This window comes from Myotis brandtii, unplaced genomic scaffold (genome assembly GCF_000412655.1).
Source record: "Myotis brandtii unplaced genomic scaffold, ASM41265v1 scaffold450, whole genome shotgun sequence".
Taxonomy (NCBI): domain Eukaryota; kingdom Metazoa; phylum Chordata; class Mammalia; order Chiroptera; family Vespertilionidae; genus Myotis; species Myotis brandtii.
In genome coordinates, this window is record NW_005367210.1 from 280,300 (window position 1) to 298,122 (window position 17,823).

Consider the following 17,823-nt stretch of genomic DNA (forward strand, 5'->3'; position numbering starts at 1 on the left):
ATGTTCATAACAGCACAATTTACAATAGCTAAGATCTGGAAACAGCCCAAGTGTCCATCAGCAGATGAGTGGATTAAAAACCTGTGGTACATTTACACCATGGAATACTATGCAGCAGTAAAAAAGAATCTCTTGAGACAGCATGAAGGGACCTGGAGAGTATCATGCTAAGTGAAATAAGTCAGTCAAAGACAAGTATCACATGACCTCATTCCTATGTGGAATCTAATTAACAAAATAAAGTGATTAATGGAGTGGATCCAGAGACATGGAAGCATGGAACAGAGTGGGAATCTCAGAGGCGGGGGAGGGTAGGTGGGTGGGCGGTAATCAACCAAAGACCTTGTATTCATATATGCATAAACCATGGACACAGACAATTGGGTGCTGAAGGCCTGGGGTGGGGGTGGGGAATCGGAGGCTGGAGGGGGACAATGGGAGAAAAAAGGGGACATATGTAATACCTTCAACAATAAAGAATTATTTAAAAAAAATAAAAAGAACTTATATGTGTGTATATGGAGAAAGAGAGAAAGCAAATATAATAAGATACTAACATAAGAAAATTGGGTAAAAGGTATGTGGGAAATTATCCTATTTTTGTAACTTTCTGTAGGTATGAAATCATATAAAAACAAAAAAAGACTTAATTGCATGTTCCCTACTAAAGCAAACTAAATATAGGAAATATTGATCTCCTTGCTCCAAAGATATGGCTGGAAAAAGGGAGCCTTCTTGGGAGCTCTTTCTGAGCATGCAGCTGGTTCTGGCAGTGGTCAGTGTGGTTCCTTAGCTCACCTGACTTTTAGTATAAAAAGACCAAATCTTGACCTTGTGAACTGCTTTAGAAGAACGCACACAGCACAGTTTTCCTACACCATTAGCTTTTTCAGTTAAAAAGATGCTGTGAGAGAAAACAGCTAATGTAAGGGCCCAGACTAAACTGAATGGAAGGTTTAAGGTGAAAGCAAACCTCATCTCTTGCCTATATTTACCCCACCCCTTTTCAAAAGGGAATATTGTAGAAGATAAATAAAAAAGAAAACGAAGTAAATCAAGTACTATGAATAGGTTAAGTCATAAAAGTAATAATAGAAAACATTAAACCCCGTTTGAATTTTCAGTAGAAGAGTACTCAGCTAAGCTAAGAAGAACATGAATGCAAAAGGAATATGAAACCACATGGAAAGTTCAGCCTACAGAAAGAATACCACAGGCTGGTGTTACATAAATAGAAGAGGATAAAGGGTTCCTAGGGGGAAAATATGGGCGGCATCTGTGGTCTCATCCAAAGCAGCAGGATCGGGAGACCCTGACTGCCCCACCCAACCTGTGTATCAGCCCCAACCTCTTTCAGCAGCTCTTCCTCACAAGCTACTGATCTCAGCCCAGGCTGCAGACTTTCCTAAAACCTCTCAAAGGTCCACTACCCTCAATTAAGCAGCCATGGCCTTGGTATGCCCTGTCCCTCTTGCTAAGTGGGCTCTGGCACTAGTGGCAGCTGGCATCAGTTTGCAGCATCTCTTAGGTACCTCCAAGTCCAGCAACCACAGATCACTTTATAGCCACTACCAGGTAACCCTGGACTGAGCACAGGCAGTGGCAGACTTCAGCCTGTGCCAGAGCTCCTCCCAAGAGGCCCCAGAACCAATATACCCAGTGGCCAGCTTCAGACCACGTAAGAGCACCACCCAATTAGCTCCACAAATGACACACCCAAAGATAGACTTGGCAGGCACCAGAGCCACACTAAACTGCATCCTGCTCTGTGGGGTGAGCCCCTGCACAATGGCTCATCTGCTATACTCACAGACAGTCCTCATAGTCAGTCAGTCTGAGGATCAATCCCACCCACTGATGTGCTTACAGTAGTCAAGGGCCAACTACAACAGAGGGACACACTCAGCTGACAAAAGGGACACCACTGGAGCACCTGGCTCAGGTGACCAGGGAGTGTGAACCTTGGACCCCATGGGGCACTACTATATAAGGCCACTCACTCTCCAAGACTGGGAGATATAGCAAATCTTCCTAATACACAGAAACAAACATAGAGAGGCAGCCAAAATAAAGAAACAAAGAAACATATCCTAAATAAAAGAACAGGACAAAACTCCAGGAAAAAAACTAAATAAAATGAAGGCAAACAATTTACTAGATACAGGGTTCAAAACACTGGTTATAAGGATGCTCAATGACTTAGGTAAACAATAGATAAACTCAGTGAGAACTTCACAAAGAGATAAAAGCCATAAAAAAGAAACAGTCAAAAGTGAAGAATTAGATGGAATCAACAACAGACTAGATGAAGCAGAGAATCAAATCAGCGATTTGGAAAACAAGTAGAAAACACCCAATCAGAACAGAAAAAAATTTTTTTTTAAATGGTGATAGTTCAACCATAACAACATTCATACCATAGTGGTACCAGAAGGAGAAGAGAGAGAACAAAGAATTGAGAACCTATTTGGAAAAATGACAAAAAACTTCCCTAACCTGGTGAAGGAAATAGACATGCAAGTCCAAAAAGTATGAACAGTCCCAAACAAGAGGAACCCAAAGAGGTTCACACCAAGACAGATCATAATTAAAATGCCAAAGATTAAAGACAGAGAATCTTATAAGTAGCAAGAAAGCCTTAGCAGGTATGGATCAGTGGATATAGCATTGGCCTGCAGATGGAAAGGTCTCAGGTTCGGTTCCAGTCAAGGGCAGGTAGCTTGGTTGCAAACTCAATCCCAACCAATTGATGCATCTCTCTCACATTGACGTTTCTCTCTCTGTCTTTCCCTTTTCCTTCCACTCTCTTTAAAAATCAATATCCTCAGGTGAGGATTAACAAAAAAAACAAAAAAAACAAAACAAAACACTAACTGAGCTACCTCTGGCCAGGTAGCTCAGTTAGTTAGAGCATTGTCACGATACACCAAGGTTGCAGGTTCGATCCCTGGTCAGGGCACATACAAGAAGCAACCAACGAATGCATAAATAAGTGGAACAACAAACTGGTATTTCTCTCTCTCTCTCTCTCTTGCTGGTCCCCTCTCTCTCTCTCATTCTTAATTTTAAAAAATTAAGAATAAATAAAAATTTAAAAAGTAGCAAGAGAAAAGCAGTTAGTTACATATAAGTGAGCTCTCATAAGACTGTCAGCTGATTTCTCAACAGAATTTCCATGCTAGAAAGTATTGGCATGAAATATTCAAAGTGATGAAAAGCAAGGACCTATAACCAAGATTTCTCTACTGCACAGGCTATCATTTAGAACTGAAGAAATAAACAGCTCCCCAGAAAAGAAAAAGCTAAAGCTGGTCATCACCACCAAAGCAGCCCCAGCTGCCTCGGCCGGCCCTTGGAGCCCCGGCTTCATCCGGAAAGTCGTCCAGACAGTCATTCCGCTGTTCGGCTGTTAAGTCGATTTGCATATTACGCTTTTATTATTATAGATGTTAAAGGAACTTCTTTAAGAGGGAGAAAAAGAGACCAAAAGTATGAATAATAAAATAGCAATAACCATATACCCATCATTTATTAAAACTATATACTTATGTCATTTGGAACATTTAATCCATTTACATTTACTTTAATGTAAATGGATTAAATGCTCTAATCAAATGACATGGTGGCTGAATGGAGAAGAAAACAAGATCCATACATATGCTACCAACAAAAACCCACTTTAGAGCAAACGACACAGAGCCCAGCCAGTGTGGCTCAGTTGGTTGAGCGTCATCCCATGCACCAGGAAGTTGCTGGTTTGATTCCCAGGCAGGGTACATACCCAGAGTTTCGGGCTTGATCCCCAGTAGGAGGCATGCAGGAGGTAGCTGATGTTCCTCTCTCATCAATGTTTCTCTCTCTCTCTCTCTCTCTCTTTCCCCCTTCTTCTCTCTGAAATCAATAAAAATGTATTTTTTTTAAAAAGACACATGGGGGGGGGGGTGAAGGGGTCAATGGGGGGGAAAAAAAGGGGACATATGTAATACTTTCAAGAATAAAGAATTATTAACAAAAGAAATTTTTAAAAAAGACATACAGAGACTGAAAGTAAAGGGATGGAAAAAGATACTTCATGCAAATGGAAATTTAAAAAAAGCTGGGGGTAGCAATAGTTACATCAGACAAAATAGACTTTAAAACAAAGGCTATAAACAAGAGACAAGGAAGGGCATTTCATATGTAAAAGCCAAGATATGGAAGCAACCTAAATGTCCATAGCAATTGGATAAAGAAAATATGGGGTATATATACAATGGAATATTACTTAGCCATAAAGAATGTGAAATCTTACCATTTGCAAGAACATGGATCATGCTGGGTATTATGCTTAGTGAAATAAGTCAGACAGAGAAATACAAATACCACATGATTTCACTTATATGTAGAATCCAAAGAAAAACAAAAAACAAAATTAAATGAACAATAAAAATAGACTCATAGAGAACAAACTGATGTTTACCAGATGGGAGGATTACCAGGGAGCTAGGGGAAAAAATGAAGGGATTAAGAAGTACAAATTGGTAGTCACAAAATAGTACAGGGATGTAAAGTATAGCATAAGGAATATAGTCAGTAATATTGTAATAATTATGTATGGTGCCAGGTGAGTACTAGACTTATCAGGGAAATTACTTTGTAAGTTATATAAATGTCTAACTATGCTGTATACCTGAAACTAATATTAAATGTCAACTACAATTAAAAATTAAAAAAATTTTTTAAAAAATAAATGTCAGTGTAGATTTCTTTTTAAAAAGTTGATCTTCAACACAAAAACCTAAATAAAAGTTATTTTTTAAAAACACACAAATAAGCCCAGGTGGCATGGCTCAGTGGTTGAACATCAACCTATGAACCAGGAGGTCATGGTTTGATTTCCGGTCAGGGCACATGTCTGGGTTGCAGGCTCAATCCCCACTGTGGCGCGTGCCAGAGGCAGCCAATCAATTATTCTCTCTCATCATTGATGTTTCTATCTCTCTCTCCCTCTCCCTTCCTCTCTGAAATCAATAAAAATATATTTAAAAAAAAACAAACCCCCCACACAAAAAAAGAATCAAAGTAACAGGATAGGGAAATGGGGATTGGACTATGGCATATGTTTTCATTAAAACCAAGTTGGATATATACAAATACTGAATCATCATGTTGTACACCTGAAACTAATATATTGTTATATGCCAATTATCTATCTATAATAATAAAAGCGTAATATGCATATCGACCGAATGACCAAACAGCAGAACAACCATCCGGATGACCTTCCAGAAGTCCACGCTATGACACACACTGGCACCAGCCAAGGCAGGCACGATGCAATTGGTCAGGAGGGCCCTGCCATCGCCCCACGGTCACCCCAAAGAGGGAGGCCCAGGCCACTGGGGCAATCAGGGGGCGGGGCGGGGGGGGCTCTGCAATCACCCTGCAGAGTGAGGCCCAGGTCACCCTCTGCGCAGCGATCAATTGCAGAACCCTGGCCAGGTGGGCAGGGCCTCCCTCTGCGGAGCAATCTATCTGGGGGCCCCGCGATCGATTGCCCCACAGAGGGAGGCACAGGCCAGCCAAGCGATTGCACCGATTGCACCGCATGCCTGTCAACCACAGAGGGAGGCAACAGGTGGCGGGGGAGCAGCGCAGCACAGATGGCAAGCAGCTGCAGCAGCGGGGGTGGGGCCAGCTGCTGGCAGCCAGGGGAAGGAAAGCCCAATAGGCCCTGATCGCTGGCCAGGCCTAGGGACCCTACCCAAGGGGTCCCGGATTGTGAGAGGGTGCAGGCTAGTCTGAGGGACCTCCCTACCCCCCCCCGTGCACAAATTTTGTGCCCCGGGCCTCTAGTACCTCAATAAAAATAAATAAGTAAATAAATAAAATAAACATTAAAAACCAAGTTGGCAGGCCACTGGCTACATGAGAAAAGAAGCCCTCCAGGGAGCAAAGATGTAAGCAGGAAAGAGAGCTTTCTTTAACACAAAATCCAAGCCAAAGCATGGTTTCAGAAGAGTGAAGCAATGGGTTTAGCAGTGATTTTCAATCTTTTTTTATCTCATGGCACACATAAAGTAATTACTAAAATTCTGCTAAAGGCATCACTAAAATATTTTGTATTTTTTGCCGACCTGACACCCCCCCACAAAAATAGGTATAATTTTGACTTATTCACACCAGATGGCTTTTGTGGTATCAGCTGTTGTCATTTTAAAATTTGACATGCTAAGAAAAAAAGAGATCAGTGGCCCTAACTAAATAGTCAGTTATTGCATGTTAAAAAATAATCCTCCTCTCCTGCCATGGACATCCCCCTGCCATGGACATGGGTTTTATTTGTGGGCTATTGGGGGAAGAGAGGGAGGAGCTAGGGCTGGTGGATTTATAGGGGAAGGGGCTTTTCAACTTGCTTTTTAATTAGTGCATGTTGCCTGGAGGTTGAGTGAGAACAGCTGTAGAAGTGAGAGGAGAGGAAAAGGGAAGGTCATGGAATGGACACTTTCCTTAGGGAAGGAAGCCTGAACCCGGATATGGAGACTGGGGGTGGGGAGGGAAGGCACCCTTCATATACTGAAACTCAACCAAGGTCACTGCTCGATGCCAGCTTCCCCTACGCCCCTGCCCTATCCCAGCTCCAGGCCCAGATGCCTGCCCTGCTAGCTCCCTCAACTTCTTATGGAGAGGAGGGTATGAAGACATGGGGAATGGTGGCACCCTTTCTGCCTCTGGGTCCCTTGCCTAAGAGAAGTGCTCATTCAGCCTGCCCTGAAGTTCCAGACAGAGTCAGGAGGTCAGGAAGCCAAGGCGCGGGCAGAGGAACAATTGTGCCCTTCACCACCCCTCCTGACACTCTGTTCCTCCCTGGCCCTGCACATGAGGTTGCAACACTTGGCTCAATTCTTGTATATCTCGCCTCTGTTCCTGTCCCACAGTCTGGCCTTTCTGCCAGCTGAGCAGACTGCTGCAGTCCCAGGTGTGAGTCCTTACATGGAAGACATCCCTGACATGTGCTCAGAGGACTGGGAAGAGCACTCAATGTAGGACACGGTCCCCACCTGCTTGGCAAGCACAGTGCCCTGCTCATGTGTAAGAGATAAGCCACTGATTGGACAGCTTCCTCAGTGTGGTCAGGTCAGGCCACACGTCCAGTTTACAGCCAACCAGCACAACCTTGGCACTGGGGCAAAATTCCTGAGTCTCCTTGTCACTTCTTGAGGACACTGTCCAGTGTTTCTGGTTGGCTGTGGAAGCAGATGAGCACCGAGTCTGAATCAGGAGAAGCCAGGGCCAGACGATATCACAGTAAGAGGAACCTGAAGTATCCCACAAGTTGAGCTCAATGCGCACTTGTCTATCTCAAAACTCACAGTGTAGTTCTCAAACATGGTGGGGACATAACTCCCAGGGTAGGTGTCCTTGGCAAACACCCGAAGGAGCACCGTCTTGCCACACTCCCCAAATCCCCCAACATGATGGTGCAGCAGCAGGTCTGCCCCAACATGGTCCAGAGCCGTACCTGGCACAGCTCCACCTCCCAGGCCTCACTGCAGACACCGGCATCTCCACATCTCTAGGACCATGCTAAGCCTCCACCCAGACTACTGCGCCCCCTGCTGCATCCTCAACCCCTTAAAAATTTCTCGGGACACACTGATTTGCCATGGAAACTGATTTTCTGTTAGCAATTCTCCTCTCTTCATGGACCTAAAGGTGGAGTTGCAAAGGAAGAGAAATAGATCATAAGCATGCGGTTGGTTGCCCAATTGCCTTCATTGTGAAAATGGAGACAATGGTCATTCTTCTCATTCTTCCTGGAATGGGGAGGCAATTTTAGGAATAAACTCTTTTAACATGCAGAGAATGGCCTCCCTTCTAGCCCAAGGACCTCAATACACATATATGCAAGATATCACTATTTATAAATCTAATCCAAGAAGATGTTAAAAGTTCTTGTTAGTCTGGCCAACGTGGCTCAGCAGTTGAACATCGACCTATGAACCAGGTCACGGTTCGATTCTTGGTCAGGGCACATGCCCGAGTTGCAGGCTCAATCCCTAGTGGGGGGTGTGCAAGAGACAGCCAATCAATGATTCTCTCTCATCATTGATGTTTCTCTCTCTCTTTCCCTCTCCCTTCCTCTCTGAAATCAATAAGAATTTGAAAAAAAAAAAGTTCTTGTTAATGCCCACTTTCAAACCAACCTGCTCTTTAAAGCCAGATTGATGGCTCTAGCAAGCTCTATGAAGCCTCTTCTGTAGCTCTGAAAGGGGGGAAGAAACTTCTCTCATTTACCACTTCTAGGCCAAGAGAAATTACTTTTGGTGCAGGCTTTCAGTGGGGGTCTGAGTGTGATGGAGTAAATTAAAGAATGGCTCAGCAGAATGGGAATAGATATGAGGTCACACTGTGTGCTGGGATGGAAACTCCCTGGGACTGGCAAGCATCAACACAAGAAAGTAAGTGCAACTGGGACAGAAACCTCCATATAACAAGACGGACGGAGAGAGCTTCTCACCAGGAGGAAACCGCCGTAAGGACCGCCTGACATCCAGCAGCACTTGTTGGTAGTCCTTGCTCATCTGTCGTAGGTTTTTCCCTATTGGAGGAAAAGGAACATGTCATTGTAGGAATGTCTGGGAAGCCAGATCAGGAACAAAATATTGTGGTATTACACCAAAGGCCAGGAGGACGTACTCCTGCATTTTCCTGAAAAGAACATGACTCAAAATACAACAATTGGAGATAAATCCCAAGTTTAGTTCCAAACATGCAGTCTTGTGACCTAAGAGGAAGGAGGTCATTGTCCAGGAGGTAACAGAGTTAGGAGGAAAAGCTGCAGAGAAGTCAGGGGCCTCCTGTGGCATCCCTGGGGAACTGCTCTGGATTTCAAAGTCCACATCTATAAAAATGGCATTGTTCCCTTCGATAATATACTTCTCAGGTTACTGTAAGGATCAAATCAGATCATAAATGTGGAAACCATAGACCACTGAAAAAACTCTAACATCTGTAAAGTCTAGGAAGCACTGAGCTGTTCAGAAAGGAGTATTAAGATAAACTCCTATAAAGGAGAACCTAACTTCCCTTGACCCAGAAATTCTAAAGCTAACACACTGCAAATAGGACATTGTATTTCTGTTCAGGTGATAAGCCCAACACAGTGTGAATGTAAGGAGCAGGCTCCAGCTGTTATATATATATAACAAGTGCACATTTCCCTCAACCCAAACTGAGTGTTGTGTAGCAAGTCTACATTTCCTTCACAAACCGAAATCAAAAGCTAACAGAGGAGCCTGTGCAAAACTTCCCCACACAAACTTCATCTTATAAAGATCGGGGAAATCTGGAATCTGATAGAAGAACACCATCTCAGGATTCAGAGTGTGAACATGGTAATGCCTTTCCCTTCCAACAAAAGGCTTACTGCTCTGAGGCAGCCAGCTTCAAAGATTAAACAAGTGGCAACTTAACACCTACTCGGCTGCACTATGACACTGTGAACTTTTACTGGCGGAGGCTGTTTTAATTATCTCCAGTATCTGGCACACAACAGGAGCACAACTAATATCTGCCAAATGAGTGAAAGAATCCCCAGGAGCCGGACTTTTGCCATACATAGCAATAAAGCAATAAATGTTTGTTGAGTGAATGACAAAATGGGTTCATTGTTCTATAGTACTTTTATCTGTATTCTACACTATATTCCAAGGAACTCCTTTTACCACACAGGCCTTGCAGATTAAAGTTATAGCTTTTCACAGAACTACAGAATTTTAGAATCCAAAATGAGCATAATATTTCCCAATAAAAATTCCTTTGTGTGTGTGTTTTTTTTAAAATGTATTTTTATTGATTTCAGAGAGGAAAGGAGAGTGAGAGATAGAAACATTAATGATGAGAGAGAATCACTCAACAGCTGTCTCCTACACACCCCCTACTGGGGATCGAGTCAGCAACCCGGGCATGTGCCCTTGACCGGAATCAAACCCGGGAGCCTTCACTCTGTAGGCTGATGCTCTATCCACTAAGCCAAACCAGCTAGGGCTTTTGTGTTTTTTAAAAAAAAGACATTATTTCTCCCCATAGCCTGTTTCTCAAAAATGTAGTCCATCTACATCAGAATTAGGTGGAGTGCTTATTAAAATACATATTCCTACAACTCATCTCTAAGTAAATATGGACTGAAATATGCATTTTAAAAAAAATACATTATTTTTTGTTGTTACTATTAATCCTCACCCGAAGAATTTTTCCATTGATTTTTAAGGAGAGTGGGAGAGAAAGGGAAAGACAGAGAGAAACATCAATGTGAGAAAAACACATCAATTGGTTGCTTCCTGAACAAGCCCCAACTAGGGCCCAGGCCGGGGAGGAGCCTATAACCAAGGTACATGCCCTTGATCGGAATTGAACCCGGGACCCTTTGGTCCACAGGCCAATGCTCTATCCACTGAACCAAACCAGCTAGAGATGTTTTAATCCAGTGGTTCTCAACCTTCTGGCCCTTTAAATACAGTTCCTCATGTTGTGACCCAACCATAAAATTATTTTCGTTGCTACTTCATAACTGTAATGTTGCTACTGTTATGAATCGTAATGTAAATATCTGATATGCAGAATGGTCTTAGGCGACCCATGAAAGGGTCGTTCGACCGCCAAAGGGGTTGCGACCCACAGGTTGAAAACCGCTGTTTTAATTGATTTCAGAGAGAGAAAGGAAGAGGGAGCGAGGGATAGAAACATCAATGAGAATCATTGATTGGCTGCTTCCTGCACGACCCCTACTGGGGATTGAGCCCAAAACCTGGGCATATGCCCTGACCAGGAATTGAGCCTGATCTCCTGGTTCTTGAGTCAAAACTCAACCACTGAACCACAGGAGCTGGGTTGAAATATACATTTTTAATAAACTTCTCTACCTAGCCAATAAAAGCTCATTCCATTTTTGAATAAAATTCTACTTATTAGTTTGGCCTTATTTTCCGAGTTGGACCAATCATATTCTCAATGCTTTAGATTTACTCATCTACTCTTGGTTTGACATTAGCATAAAAATCAAAGATTCTGAAATTCTTTTTTCCTTGCCTCCTAAATAAGCTCCCCTCACAGTACTTACTCCCCATCTTACCTGATATAGGAGGTGGGTCATTGATGTTGACATTGAGGAGCTTGGGCCACACTTTTCGTCTCATCTCATCAGTTAGGAGCCCTCCCTCGCTAATAGCCATGCGTCTAAGGGCAGCCACATCAGTGGGATCACTGTTCAGAGCCTGGTATATCTTTGCCACTTTCTTTTTCTTTTTGGCGTTAAAGCCTGCAAAAACAAACAAACAAACAAACACACACACACACACACAGGGGTTGGAGGGGCATTAAGGCACATATTCAGCATGTGTACATTTTCTACTCAGGGCTCAATCTCCTTATCTGGTCTGAGGTATAGGTAGGTATATATATATATTTTAATATATCTTATTGTTTTTTTACAGAGAGGAAGGGAGAGGGAGAGTTAGAAACATTGATGAGAGAGAAACATTGATCAGCTGCCTCCTGCACACTCCCTACTGGGGATGTGCCCGCAACCAAGGTACATGCCCTTGACTGGAATTGAACCTGGGACCCTTGAGTCCGCAGGCTGACGCTCTATCCACTGAGCCAAACCGGCCAGGGCCAGGTAGGTATATTTAAAGCCAACCTACAGATATTTAATTAGCACATTATGTCCAAAACACTAAGGAGGTATGCCATGTAAGTGATCAGCAAGAAATTATAATTATAATAAATGCTCAGTAAATTCAGGCATATCCAACTGTTACTGTTAATGTTTTCCTAATAGAATGCCTGTTCTTTCTTAATATATATCTCTTAATATTTGTTCTGTTGTTTATAGAGGAAAAATGTATATACATGCCACCAAAATTCAATAATATATTTTAAAACAAAACCACAAAAATTCCTAGTTACTGATAAAATATCAAAATCACAGAAATATTTTCAAAATCAGAATGTCAAAGGGTATACTTGGGTCTCCAGTGTGGGTGGTAAGAGAGGCATGATACTACACACAAAACAACTGTTTTTTAAAAACCATATTAATTACTGTGATCTGGAAGTTATGTTTTAAGCATATTACATCCTTATGTGATAGTTTGTTATTTATACATAGGCATTTTACTGTGTTTGTCTTTTTAGGAAATTGGTTGAGAATTTGTGGTTGATGTTTACCTTATTATAATTATTCTATTTAAAATGATGGAGTAATAGAGATGCCACAAAGAAGTGCACTATAATTGCCCCCCGCTCCCCCCCAAAAAAGGAATGTGCAGACACCAAGAGCTCAGAGAATGTTGTGAGTCAGACTAAACTGAGAAAGCATTAGCAAAGAGTATAATTTACAAAGGAAAAGGCGGGCCCTGGCCAGGTAGCTCAGTTGTTTAGAGCACCATCCTGTACACCGAAACGTCGTAGGTTCGACTTCCGGTTAGGTCACACACCCAGGTTGCGGGTACTATCCCGTCAGGCACCTGCAGGAGGCAGCTGATTGATGTTTCTCTCTCTCTCCCTTCCTCTCTTTCTAAAACCAATAAAAGCATGTTTTCAGGTGAGGACTTAAAAAAATATATAATAAAGTTAACATGTTTTAAAAAACAGGAAAAGGAGGATTTCAAGAGGCTGGGAAGAGAGGCAGAGAGCAGAAAAAAGCTTGGAGACAGAAAACACAAGGCCCTTTCCTTTAACAGTAAACAGATCATTGAAAATATTTATGTAGCATATATTAGGTGTAAGGCACTGGCAATGGAGTAATATAAGGGGGGAGATAAACACTAGAAAGTAGGCTAGGCTTTAGAGAAGTTTAACGGCAGGTAGATTAGGTTCAGAAGGGACACTTTCTAAATAAGCAGTCTTCCTCAATAATTTTCTATTCTGAGGCAACAGTCTACAAATTGTTTCCATGACAAAGCTCCACATTATTAACACAAATGAAAGCTGGTACCTAATGGTCATGGTTACCTACCTATGAGAGCTGTGACATAAATTAACGGCTTTAGAGTCACATGCAATTGGAGGTGCAGACAGGAAAATAATACAGTTCACTTTTCACCTACGTAAACCTGTTCTCCTGTCTAGAATGTTCTTTTCCCTGGTAACTTAGTAGAGTGATCATCTCTTTCAGGTTTGAGAGATTCCTGGCTCACACCTATAATTATGGCATAACTGTTCATAGCAAATCCCTCCTGCTATCTGTACTTTCAAAAATGTCCCAGCTTGGATGCTAAATTATATGGTTACTTTATCTAGAAATCATAAAAATTATGTCCCAATTTCCTCTGTCAGTATGGTACCTAACTAGTTAAATGTTTATTTACAAGGTGCTTCATGCTCTTGGCTTGAGTGTATCCATCCATTTGTCCACCTACCCACTTGTCCATTAGTCCATACATTTATCAGCCTATCATTTAATGAACATCTATTTATAGTAAGCACTGTACTAAGGATAAAGATTAATTTGACTCCTTCCCAGCACTTGAGAGGCTCACAGTAGGGAAGGGTACAAACAATTATTATACATGATATAACAGAATTATGAAACTCCTGAGGAAAGAATGACTACTTCTCATGCAATCAGGAAAGGCTTTGCCAAGAATATATCTTGTATCTTCTTAAAGAAAACTGCACATGGAAGAGTGGTTGAAGGGAGAGGAGTGTGTGCAAAGACCCTGTTACATGAAAGACACATCATGTCCAGAAAACACAGAGATAATTCTGAGGCTGAAGTATTGGTAAAAGAAGAGGACAGAGGCTTGAAGGACTGCAAAAAATGTAGCTTATGGAAGAGTGTGGGCTGGATTTATCCTACACTCAGGAAAGACAGGGTTGAGGGGCCATCCTTTGGAAGAGAAGGCTGTATGTTTTCAAAGAGGGACCATAGATAAACAAGACACAGAGAAGACTTTTTAAAAATATATATTTTTTATTGATTTCAGAGAGGAAGGGAGAGGGAGAGAGAAACAGAAACACCAATGATGAGAGAGAATCACTGATCAACTGCCTCCTGCATACCCCTCGATGAGGATGGAGCCCACAACCCGGGCATGTGTCCCCAATTGGAATCGAACCTGGGACCCTTGAGTCCACAGGCCAACACTCTGCCCACTGAGTCAAACCAGCGAGGGCGAGAGGACTTTTTATTTAAAAATATGAGAAGGAACTGAATTAATTCCCAACAAAGAATATAAAGTACAAAATAGCCTGTAATTTTTTTTTTTACTTAGAGTTTCCTTGTATTTTCTACACATCACAAATTAAGAACAATTAAATGGTAATATGAATACTGTTCGAGATAAACTGACTTTAGAAATCTTGTTAACCTACTTACGAAGAGTGTGGAAAAATTTCCTTCATTTGTTTAGACATATAGTCACCCTGCCCCTCTTTCCAAGTAAGCTATTCATTAAGCAATCTGGGGGAAAGGAAAATCCTTGCTTGTGTCTTGAAGGAAATAACACTGTTTGCAATCACCTGGATTTCTATTAGGTTTGCGTAAGTAATCTGCCAGAATTTTTACTATTTCTAGACCCAAACCACAGCTCCTTAGTTTTCTTAACACAGTTCCAATTCCATTTTTAATCCTGCATTTCAAAATTTACTACTACCTTCTGGTTTTCGGTGCTCTGTGGGAACACAGTGTGTACAGAATAGAATAAAAAGCTAGCTTAGCTATTGTTCCTTTGGAAACACTGGCCTATAATAAATGACATCATTTTGCCCATACTACTGTTAAGAATATGCTTACTGTACAACTCTAAACACAGTCATGTGCTAATTAACAACGGGGATACGTTCTGAGAAATGTGTTGTTAGGCAATTTCGCTGTTGTGTGAGCATCACAGAGGGCACTTACACAAACCTAGACGGTATAGCCCACTATGCACCTAGACTTTGTATATGCAGCCCATCAATGACTGAAACTGTTATGCAGCATATGACTGTAGAGATGTAGACTCTTTGGCCTTTTTCTAAAGCTACCGGTACTTCCCAGAGTAGGATGCTGCTCAAATGTGGGGTCTGTTCAGGCCCCAATATCACCTTCCTCAATCCCACAGTTGAGTGATTAAGTATTAATGGCAGATAAAGAAGGCACTCCTAAGTGTGCGCCCACCCCACAACCATTTATTACACCTAATATATAAACTCTCATTGTGACATAAAAAGGGAAGAGAAAACAGAAAACTCAAGTAAGCTAGAAATGTATAAATTATAGAATGATAAGGTCAACTGCTAGATTACACAAAGAGGGGGAAAAAGGTTAGCAGAGTCTCAACTGAAACTAATTTACATGTATCCTCTTCATCTCAGAGAAAAATTACAGAACTATTCTTGGGATGCTCAGGAAAATATAAAAATTAATGCCTACTATCTCCTTTAAGACACATTTTATATATGGATTTTGGGGTGGGACACGCACTTCCTGACTCCAGAATGCTAACATTGGACTTGGGATAAAAGTCCACATTTCATCAGGAAGTAGTATGTATGTAATCCCAATTCCCGAATCCTTTCTTCTCCAATTCCTTTTTGAACCCCTAATAAGAGAGATGTATTACATATTCCAAAGTTGAGACTTTCCAAATTCCTTTACAGTAAGAGATCTTGGCTATGATAACCACGACAGAATGAAATGATTATTCTACAATTGGCTGCAAAATATAAGACACTGCTATAAATAAATCCTTGATGCCTGAAAAGCAATTCATTCAACACAGGAAAAGATGATAAGAGGTACTATTTGGCCTGCTCTCCATTAAAACGATCATTTTAATCAGGGCACTGAAGCAGCAGTTCCTAACAGTTCAGATAAAAGATGGATGAGCCCGCTATTGTTTCAAATTATTTCCCAACTCTGGCTACAGAACCCAGGTGAAGATTCCTGCCTCCTCAGAGCAACAGGTTATCTCCAAAAACACCTGGCTTGGGAACTGGATATATAGGGAAAGGACAAGGACTGAAGATGAACACTAGCTATGATTCCTCTAAAAGTTTTTCCATATCAGCAAAATACACATTAATGGCTTACATCAGGTAAAAGGTCTACATACTTAATAATGGAATCTTATGTGAGAGTACAAAATTCCATACTTATTTGGTTTAAGCTTGCACATCAAGAAAGCTTTGCAGTCTTTAAATAGCAGTTAAACTCAAACTAAGCAATGTTAGCCTTAATCAAACAATGAAAGAACCAATCAGTGAGAGAGGGAGAGAGAGATCCATCCCCTCAGACAGACATTGCCCTGCCCCTCCTTGAACTCTTGATGTTGACATTGAAAATTAACTTAAGCCCTAGCCGGTTTGGCTCAGTGGATAGAGCGTCAGCCTGTGGACTGAAAGGTCCCAGGTTCGATTCCGGCCAAGGGCATGTACCTTGGTTGCGGGCACATCCCCGTGGGAGGTGTTCAGGAGGCAGCTGATCGATGTTTCTCTCCCATCGATGTTTCTAGCTCTCTATTCCTCTCCCTTCCTCTCTGTGAAAAATCAATAAAATATATTTAAAACAAAAACAAAAAAAATAAATGGCAGGCCTGCTCCTTGTAAAAAAAAAAAATTTTAAAAAAAAGAAAGACTGTTTTACCTCAACAATGCAGAAAAATATTCTAGAGCGTAAACCATGAACTCTACAAACGAGAGCTTCCAGTGTTAAAAACTGTCAATTCTCCAATATGATTAAAACCACAATGAAAACAAAAAGGAAAAAAAACCCCGAAACAAAACAAAATAAAAACACTCTGATTTCTAAGTTCTTCCCATGCATCCAGAGAAATAAAATGAAGGAAACTGGGAGGTTGTCAGTCTCTCAAAACAATTGCACTACAACAGGTCACAGACCTGCACCCCTTGGGGCAGGGACTATTGTGCCATGAAGACAGATGTCACACACCATCGAAGGGTTACAAGGCCAAAGGGCCCAGGGAAGTAATATGACGAGTGAGCTCCACTTCCATCCAGGACTAGAGTAGGAGAAAAGGGGGACGACAGAAAACGAGCCCAGAGAAACAAGATGTGGATACCGGGTGCTTCATCATAATATGTGGGTTGAATATGTCAACTGGTTCTACTATGGCCGCCACCAAAAAGTGGGAAAGCTAATTATCTTCCCCAGAGGAAAAAGAGATTATTTTACTTGGTGCAGAATAAACATGAATACTTTTAACAGTCCGATCTTAATATGTCAAACATATTTGAAAACAGTGCACAATGAAACCATGATTTCATAGAAATAATGGCTTAAGGTGAGACAGTATAAAAATAGAAAATAGCTTTTTACACAATTAAATAACATTAAGACAGGTGGGACAGGCTTGAGACATAAAGTCGATGAGTGTCTGCCAGGAGCCGTGGAGACTGGGGAATGGGCTTCCTCTTTGGAATATTAATGTCCTGGAATTAGACAGTGGGGATGATCGCACAACCCTGTGAAAGTCCTAAGAACCACTGAACGGTGCACTTTAAAAGGACTGGATATTATGGCAATGAAAAGAAATATGTGTCCACTCACACCACGGAAGTCAAGGCGGCGATCGCTGAGGTCTGGGCACCTGCCCTACAACCAGGGAGGTGGCAGGAGTCTGTGGACGTGGCCGGACAGCTTCGGGCCGGGCTGAGGCTGAGCCCAGTTCTCAGACCCGATTCCCCCGTTCAGACGCGCCGGGGCCGAGTCCCGCCGCCCTCCCCACAGGGGATGCGGCTCTGCCACCATGGCTCCTCTGGTCCCCGCATCCGTGGGCCCCTATACTAGGCTCTCCTTCCCTTCGGCCTTTTCCTCCCCGCCGTCCCGACTCCGGC

At 42.1% G+C, this 17,823-nt stretch overlaps 1 protein-coding gene and 1 pseudogene across 1 annotated transcript in view; both read right to left on the reverse strand.

The window, feature by feature from the left end:
• TBC1D20 (TBC1 domain family, member 20) overlaps positions 1-11,333 on the reverse strand; it is a gene marked incomplete at its 5' end in the record, with an annotated part of 19,656 nt that extends 8,323 nt beyond the window's left edge. Inside the window, 2 exons of the mRNA XM_005874792.2 lie at positions 8,501-8,581; positions 11,114-11,333. Of these exons, the coding sequence (XP_005874854.1) occupies positions 8,501-8,581; positions 11,114-11,333 (301 nt within the window). The remainder of the gene's footprint in view (positions 1-8,500; positions 8,582-11,113) is intronic.
• On the reverse strand, positions 6,969-8,583 carry LOC106727584 (annotated as a pseudogene).
• Positions 11,334-17,823: the final 6,490 nt, after the last annotated feature.